The sequence below is a fragment of the Etheostoma spectabile genome, chromosome 21 (genome assembly GCF_008692095.1).
Source record: "Etheostoma spectabile isolate EspeVRDwgs_2016 chromosome 21, UIUC_Espe_1.0, whole genome shotgun sequence".
Taxonomy (NCBI): Eukaryota; Metazoa; Chordata; class Actinopteri; order Perciformes; family Percidae; genus Etheostoma; species Etheostoma spectabile.
The window spans coordinates 20,135,003-20,144,007 of NC_045753.1; the positions used below are offsets into that span (position 1 = coordinate 20,135,003).

At 39.3% G+C, this 9,005-nt stretch overlaps 2 protein-coding genes across 7 annotated transcripts in view; both read right to left on the reverse strand.

Moving 5' to 3' along the window:
* The window catches only part of tlcd3bb (TLC domain containing 3Bb), a 6,620-nt gene extending 4,731 nt beyond the window's left edge, over window positions 1-1,889 (reverse strand). The window contains exon 1 of one of the 2 annotated variants that reach the window (XM_032502532.1): window positions 1,635-1,889. The gene's annotated coding sequence lies outside the window, so the exon portion shown is untranslated. Of the gene's footprint in view, window positions 1-1,423 lie in introns of both variants that reach the window. The other variant, XM_032502531.1, reaches the window with a different exon arrangement.
* A 3,199-nt stretch (window positions 1,890-5,088) lies between these two features.
* Window positions 5,089-9,005, reverse strand: part of mazb (MYC-associated zinc finger protein b (purine-binding transcription factor)) — a 6,981-nt gene continuing 3,064 nt past the window's right edge. For 3 of the 5 annotated variants that reach the window (XM_032502470.1, XM_032502473.1, XM_032502472.1), the window contains 4 exons: window positions 8,463-8,710; window positions 8,274-8,337; window positions 7,451-7,623; window positions 5,089-6,767 (listed from right to left, as the gene is read on the reverse strand). In XM_032502470.1, coding sequence (XP_032358361.1) covers window positions 6,410-6,767; window positions 7,451-7,623; window positions 8,274-8,337; window positions 8,463-8,710 — 843 coding nt within the window. In that variant the 3' untranslated portion in view covers window positions 5,089-6,409. The remainder of the gene's footprint in view (window positions 6,768-7,450; window positions 7,624-8,273; window positions 8,338-8,462; window positions 8,711-9,005) is intronic. The other 2 variants (XM_032502474.1, XM_032502471.1) reach the window with 1 other exon arrangement.

Sequence of the window (9,005 nt, forward strand, 5' to 3'; positions counted from 1 at the left end):
TATATATATATATATATATATATATATATATATATATATATATATATATATAACCCCCCCAGGTACAATGGTAGATTATCAGATTTCAGGGAGCAGTCAAGCCCAGTTTACATAACACGCAAGTTATTAGGAAGGCTATTTCCCTTCTGAAGTGCCAAAGATGAACCCGTTTAGACAGTTTGATATGTGACCCTCAGGTAGTTGTTTGAAAGTGTTAAGATGACCAAGAGATAGGTTTCCTTCATCCCTGCTGCCATTTGCACATTAGACAGTAGATAGACAATATTGTGCCTGTAGATTGCTCATTTGCCCATAAGAGACAATAAAGATACTTTGAACTTTTGGTGCAGCTCTATCCATCTGATGACACTGTGATGACTTTCCCATGTATTCCTAGGGCAACCATGTGGTCGTTCCATGAGGTTTTGCTGTTTGCGTGCACTAGACTAGCTAGCTAGCTAAATCAATAAAAGGTTGAAGTCCATTAGAAAAATACGCATTGCGCTATTTTAAAATCCTGAACGTGGAAAATATCGACATAAGCATGAGCTGCTGCTGCTGCTGCTGCCTGGTAGTCATAGCAGAGTAGACGCAGTGTTGTGTAAATAACTCTGGCAATGCGAGACTACCTGTCTGGATAACGAATTATTGGCCCAACTTTGAAAGGTAGCTAATAACATTAAGGGGATTGAGACCGGCTGTGGATTGGCATATAACTTAACTATTCTGGTATTGACGCTGCTTTGCCAAACAGATGACAGTCCGTTAGCTTAAGCAACTCTGTCTAAATTTTGCACGGTTAAGTCCAAGATATCACGTCAACTTTACTTGGTACTGAACTAACGCCAACATTACACAAAGGAATCTCCATCAAATACACCGGCTAGTTAAGCTACAATTAACACCACATAGCTACAAGTACCGTAAATTAACAAGCTTTGTCATTTGTTGTCAATTTGTTAGAAAGGAATACTGGGTCAGCCAGCAGGCACGTATGTACATTTAGTGAACAGAGACGACGTTTCCAACATGTCATCCCTCGCGTTGGTAAGCATGGCCATGTCTGCGATGTCGAACAGCCTGCTAACAATGACGCTAGGAACGTTAACTATCGTTAGCATCTGTGGCTATGGCAGCCATACCGCTGGCTTAGCTAGTTAGCAACTACAACGTTTGGACTAAATTAAAATAAAAGATAGTTAGCAAGATGATGACAGACAATAAACGATGCCTGATAATTAAATGCACCATAGTATACGTTTGGTCACTCATCCTTGGTAACGTTAAACTGTTTTGTTAGTTTGTTGATTGTTTTGTAGCGGTTAGCAGCTAAGCTAACTGACAGCGAGAACGCTAACTGGCTAGCTAACAGATTGGAGTGTACACATGCTTAGAATAAATGAAAATCTTAAGCAACATTTACACAACGATTCTGCAGAGTCCAGTCAGCGGCTAGTCGAAACTCGTGTCCTGCAGAAAGCGTTTAACGTTAAAGATGTCCCAGGGGTCTCCGCCTCGATGATCCGCATGTTTATGCGGCTACTTCGATGACTGAAGGGTACCAGCAGCGAGCTAACGCTAGCTTGCAGCAAGTTAGATAAATATCTAGCTATGCGAGGGCATTGGTGACTAACCTGCGTCTAGCAAGCTTAAGCAAATAGCTAACTAAATCACAACAAACCGACGAAAAAACAAAGAACCGATCTCTTCCAGGTGCCAAGGTAACGTTAGCTTGTCTAGTCGCTATGCCATCTCATCTGTCTCGCAACAGCCGAGCACAGATGTCGCTGTCTCAGCCTCGCAGACTCAACGCTGTGGACTGCTGCTGCGCCAGCCAGTTCCTACAGGTCCAGGCAGCAGCTCATGATCATGACGAGAAATTTGCACCAGTCACTGCACTGCATTTTGTAAATTGGGTTTTGTCATTTGCGATGCAGGGGAACGTTGAATGGATTCCCCATCTATTTCCCATCTATTCAAGCTGCATTTATAGTTTGCAATATCCAATCTGTCCACTTAAACTATGCAGGAATTTACATACAGACAAAAGCAATCAGCATATGACAGTCTCAAAACATATCGGCACATTTACAGAAATGTGTGCGTTGTCCTTATAAATAAATGAAAATAAATGTATTTAATTTAATAGAACCATTGTACATATGTTAAAACTATATATTTTATATACACATGTGTGTGTGTATTTGATATCCTGCCTTGCAGCCTGCATGGTATACAGTATGAGGAGCTGTTGTGCTAAACAGATTTTACTTTTAACAAGAGTTTTAATATGCTGTTGTTAAAATAACTCAATAAAATAAGTCAGATATTTGCTTATAACCATAATGCCATTTTTTGCTGTAAAGACTTAGTGTTCATCTTGACATGTTAGTCCTTTGACCTTTGAGTGGACGAGCATTTGCACACAAACTGATAAATTATCCATGCTAATCTACACATTATCAGATATGCTTGGTATGTTTGTAGCCTCATGGTCCTGACATTTTGCAGAATTGCAAATCTTAATATGTTTGGAGGCCTGCAGATTGCACATCACATCCCAATCAGTGAAACACTGTTGAGGCTTTGCAGTGACAATCCAGCTGTGTCCTTAGACTTTAGAGCATAGTTAAACTCTAACAGTGGTTTGCACTTGTTTTTTTACAACTGGAAAAAAGAATCTGTAAAAGTGTACAAGAAGCAGTTGCAAATTTGTTCAGTAGAATATCTCCTTTTGGTGAGCTGTACGACATGGTGCTAACAATTGTGTATATTTCACAAAACATACTGTTTTCAGAACTAATATAGTTTACTTGTGCAGGGGATTAAGACCTTAATCAGTACATGCGGACACAAGCACGTACTTTAAATGCAACACACAGGTAGGTGTAGGTGAAAGAAATACATAAAATAAAACATTTAATAGCAAAAATCATCAATTAAGTACACAAATTAAGTAAATAGTATGAGATTGAAGAGCGATAGAATATGTGGTACTCTGTAAAATAGTAACTTAAAGGACAGAAATAATAATGAAGACTTTCTGGGTCCTACAAAATGTGTTACTAAAATAAGGAAATAAATAGGCTAATGTTTCAAATTCAGTTAAGAAATCAGTAAGACAAATTGAGTACAATGTTACAAATTTAGTCCCAAGACATGCAGTTCTGCTCTGAGGTTGGAATAGGAGCAGTCTTTTCTTGAGTATGAAATTGAATAAAACACTTGGTAAATTTGTTATAACTTACAAGAGCGTGAAAAGCCATAACTGAAAAGAAGATTTGTCTCTTAAAATGCCAAGACAGAGAGTGGATATTTAAGAGAAATCAATGAATTATTTTGTGTACAAGTAATGTGAATTAAAAACTGAACTTTTTTGGTGTACCTACATTACCTTCAACGTAAGTGGTTTCATTTTCTCCAGAATGACTTCCAACAGTCTGTCGGGAATGTGTAGGAAGTTGTTGTGTTCAGCTTTGCTACACATGGATACTGAGAGTTTTAAAACTTAATAAGAGCAAGATAAAAAAGTGTGTCACAACATAGCATCTTTCATTCATTTGCACTGGAATCTTTTTCTACTGTCAAAAGAGAGCATTAGTTCCTCTAAGCAATATTTTTAGTGGTCCCATATTGTAAAAAGTGAAATTTCTATGTATTTTTTTTAAATTATGAAGCATAATAGTGATGTGTAAATATTGTGAAAGTTTTCAAAATGCTCAATCCACAGAAAAATGCAAACAGTCTGTATTCAGAAACACTATGCCACTAAAGTGCGTTACAGTCATTCCCCGGGTGCAATGATGGTGCAGAGACTCAGAGAGCGCAGATGCACAAGACCTGGAAATGCTGACCAAACAGAGCGGAATGGGCTTTTTCGGGAAGAGGGCTTAAAGAGACAGGTGCTAAAACTAAGCGTTTCAGACAGTTTGAGAAAATAATGATTCTTTAAACATTTTATCATGCAAATGTTCTGGTAGGAACCCAAAATGCAAGTTGGAACCTGAAAATGAGCATGTCATGGGACCTTTAATCACTGGATTGAAGTGATGTATCTAGAACGATATCAAACGGTAAACAGGAAAAGTAATCTTTGCACACTTGTGACTAGGCAGGTGCCTCAGAGAATAATTAACAAAAGAATCTGTCGGCAAACTTACTGAACAGCTAAGTTTTGGTCAACCTACCTTTCTCAGGCATTTCTTGACAGAAACAATTAAGTACATTAATCATTAAGTGTAGTCCAGAAGCTGATCTTTGTATCTAGAAAGAAGCCTCTTATCTCCTCTGCTAATCAAAATCATTTTTTTTTAGATTTCCGATGACTTCTGTTGTAGCTGTGCAAGAATTATGTGGATGTAAAGTCATGTTGTCATGGGGAAAGATTCCACTAAGGGTTACCGATGACAGTTAACAAGGCAAACATGGCTGTGTAGTAGGTGAACAGATCAGCGCACACAAAACACCCGTTTACTCTTTTTACTTTAAATTGTCCAAATTACAAAATAATAACATGATCTCTACTTGATCTACAAAATAACATAATATTTATGATTAAGTATCATTTTTTTTGCTCTAACAACCTTTTAGACATGCATACTGTTGAGAAATATAAAAATATAAATATAAATACATCCCATTAATATTCTTAATGAATCCATGACTAAGATTTGAAATATTTCATCATCAAAGAATTAAAATGCAGTTGAGTACGATAAGGCATTAAGATGTATCAGAAGAGCTGTTACAGAATCCTAGAGTAGAGGTATTATTTTTTTTTTTTTTTGTGTGATGGAGAAAACCCTAAAATTAATTTTTTATAAAATAATACTTTTCTCACAGGAAGAACACATTTCAAAGAAAAAAAAAAAAAAGTAAAAGGAAGAAAGGAACAACTCTACACATTGTAAGGTAACACACAAAACCAAAAAAGCACTCCAGTACAAAACCAGGATTTGTTTACAGCATACCAAGTGGTGTTAAACTTCCATTGTACTTATGGCTTTATAAGCCCTTTCTCGACACCACATCACTCACATAATAAATCAAAGCAACCAAACATATCCAACGTACAAGTGACCATTCTTCATGTGAAAAATGTAGAACGATAATGACTTGCGTTCAGAGCATTAATGTGCTATACAGAGTTAAATGACTAAATCTAATGCATAAGTTTCACTCATTGGACTGGTACAAAAGAGAAAAACAAAAGGACTATGGCAATGACACATACAATCAAATGAATGGCCAACAATGTTAAAAATGTTCTGAATAAAATCAACACTCACAAATATTATTGTATACAGCCAACTAACTTGGTGGAACTGCTAAAAGTTTCATTTGTCATGACAGCTCCCTAACAACGAGCATGACTGAGCTTGCTTATTTTCATGCAAGAAGGTAGTTTTCTGGTGCAAGAATTGCCATGTCAGAAGCTGAAGTGTTGATTAACAGGTGTTTCTTTTTTTATTTTATTTTCTTATGGCCAGACCCAGAGAGGAAGACTCAGAGCGAGAAAATCCAAGAAATCTTAAACCCACTTTGATCCTCGCTGAATCAAACAATAACGATTTAAGGTGCGTGACACTCCTGAACAACTCTATTCTTATCTCTGTACCTTTAGGAAACAAATGAACAAGTACATCCCACGATTCCAGATTGACCACAACACATATGGCCGTCTGTCCTGATCAATAAACAGCCCTCTAGAAACTTCAAAAACTGGCATGACACCTTTGCAAAATAAAATGTTGTTTTGTGAACAAACAAGCCAACATGCTAGCTGAGCCCTGACTCACACACCCAAACACACACAACTTCCCTTCTAATGTGTTTATTTGTTAACGCTTTCTGAGAGCTATTCTCCCCCTACTACTTCATAACGCAAGCCATTTGGATTCTTAGTAAATGAGCTGCAAAATGGAGGTAAGATCAGAGCTGGTGTGAGATATACAGTACTTGGTGCACTTGCAGAAAGCAGCCAATGCCAGGGTTGAAGGGAGGGACAGAGAGAGAGAGAGAGGGCAGAGTAATACAGTAGATGCTCACAATACCACAGTTTCATTGGAGTCTTAAATGCACGAGTGCATTCAGGAATATTTGGACAACACATCCATGTTTGTCTTAAGTGTCAATTAACCTGCTGCAGCCACAAAGGTCACACTTTCCATGATGTCACTGCTCAGCTACTACAGCTTCCCATTCTCCGATGCTCCAGCTTTGCAGCGCGGAGGTGAACCTGTTCTTGAACGCTAACTGGAGTTAATCTCCCCCACCTTTTAATCCTAACCTTACCTATGAGTGGGGACATTACAAAACTGAAACCAGATCATCATCTACACTTAACTTTAACCTTCTCCAACCTTGCCCCGTTAAGGGCGTGAGGTTATTATTGCTGAACTCTCCACTGCTAACTGTGGGACTGCGGTGCTGCGATGCTAGAGCAGTCTGTGACGAGCAGGTCAACCACTGTGTTACCAGTGACATACACAGTAGGCGATGTCACCATGTTGCTAAGGGAGACAGAGCTGCTGGCAGCCACATTAGAGTTGATAGGGCTCGGGGCACCCTGGCTGTTGCCATGGGTGCCCATGTGCCCCTGGAGCTGGGTGGGTGTCTTGCAGTGGACGCCGCATAAGTGGCAGACGAGTATGCCACCTGAGGACGTGCCGCCGAAGCCCCCTGGACTGTCCTTCCACTCCTGGCCATGGTGCTTCTGGGCATGGACACGAAGGTATGTCAGGGTGGTGAAGCCTGGTGGAGGAGAGGCAAGACGGGAGGAAAGAGTGCAAATGACAGTTATGTCAATGAGAGACAGTCGTCAATATTACAACGAGTGATTAAAACTGATGAGTGAGCTAAAACTCTGAAGGAAAATAAACTCTCAAAATGTGGCTGTAGTGAAATAGCGTCTCATCATATCATTAAACAGATAAATAACCTTGCTATTTTACACAAAGCTACAAGAGGATGAAATTACAGGTTGAACTTGGTATGTGTGCCTGCATTACTTTAAAATATTCTTTATTTATATGCACGTAAATCTGCCACTTTTTAAGTTGATATGGTAAACTTATAAGCAAACGGTTGCCTCATTACACATCCGGCAGATATGAAGCAACAATATTCACACTATGTTTTGGTCTCCACCCACTTCTGAGTGAAATATCTGTCTCTTTAGCTGCTATTTGCTCCACTAAGTTCACTAGCTAGTCAGCAGTGGGTTTATAAGAGCTTTGTCATTGAGAACAGGTGCCCACTGCGGCTGAAAATGACTGAAACAGTTAAGTCGTAGACTGAAAAACCAAAAACAATAAGCGGAAAGATGCTTTAAAGATCCATAGAGCTGAGGACAACTGCAGAGTTGAGGATAACTTTCTCTATGGGTTTATGTAGACATGTCAACAATTCATATGAAAATATTTATTGCAGACGCTTTAATGTAAACTTACTGCGGTTACAGAGATGGCAAGCGTGGTGCTGTGACTGGTTGTGCACCCTCATGTGATCTGTGATGTAAGCCGCAGACAGAAGCTTGCCACAGATGTGGCAGGGAACCTTCTCTTCATGGCGAATCATATGCGCACGCAAACGATCCTTTGTGGCAAAGCTGGACTCACAGGTCTGAAAAAAGATGAAATCAACAAGTTATTATAGAGAAGTATAAAAAGGCAAAAATCTGGGAACACACATGTGCTCTTAGTTTGAGAAACTTAAAAATGTGCACACAAAAAAAAAATTAAAATTGTATTTATAAATTTTGTAGTTTCACACCTTGTCATCTTTTAGCCATTTAAGTTATTAAATAACATGAGCCAGTGTTTAGAACCCACTTTTAAGATCAACAACTCTTAAAAAAAACCTATATATGTATGTAATATATGCACACACACACATATATATATATATACTGTACAGTACGTGATGAGGGATGTTTGTCACACTTATTTTAATATAAGGCTTTGAGCCGCTGCATGTGAACATAATAATTACAGTGCTATTAGATTTAGACATCTGCTGCAGAATTTCAAAAAGGCATGTACTTTATCCAGATCTGTTTCCATGGTAATATTCTCAATGTTCTTTTACCCGTCAACGGATATTATTATAAGGCAACTGAAGACAGATAAAAGTGCTGTTATGTACAAGAAAACCTCGGCCTTGAGTCATCTGGAATGCGGTGCATCATATAAACATGGTCATTGTTAAGCAAAAAAAAAAAGGATTTTTACAGCTGCCAGGTGAGGATGTCACACTGAGTAAACATGACGCACCGGGCATTTGAAGGGTCGCTCTGAGGAGTGCACCTGTCTGACATGACTGTTTAGATGGTCAGGCCTTGGGAGAGAGAGAGAGTCAAACATATTAGGACAGGTAACGCTTTATGTTTTCACACTCAAAGTAAGAGGAGTGAGAATTTGTGTAAAATGTCATGAAAAAGACAAACTGTTCCACAGTGTCACCTGGAGAAAGCCTTGCCACAGTGGGGGCAGACGTAGGGTTTTTCCACACCACCTTGGTGGGAGCGCACGTGGTGACTCATGCGGTCCTTCCTCTTGAAGCGCTGCTGGCAGATGGGACAGGAGAACGGCTTCTCGTCTGAGTGGGACAGGCGATGGCGATTGAGATGGTAAACGTCACGGAAAGCTTTCCCGCAAGTCTCGCAGGCGTGGTTCTTCCTCACCGGGTTTGGGTTGGGATTTGCAGGCCTCTGAGGCAAAACAGACAAACACACTAAAGAGTTAAGATGGAAAGTAGAATGACAGTTATAGGCACGAAAAGAAATACACTTGTTGAAATCATGCAAATGCACACATATTTCTGCCTGATTTGTACCAAAATTTGCACTTAGAACAATGCACGCAAAACATTTCTGACAGTTGATTTGCAAGTTAGATTAACTACCTGCCACTGGATTGTAAATCTTTATCTGCTTTCACACTGTGTTACTGAGAACATGCAGGGGAGCGGGGAGGGGGGGTGGGGGCTTCTAGCACGTTGTTTCT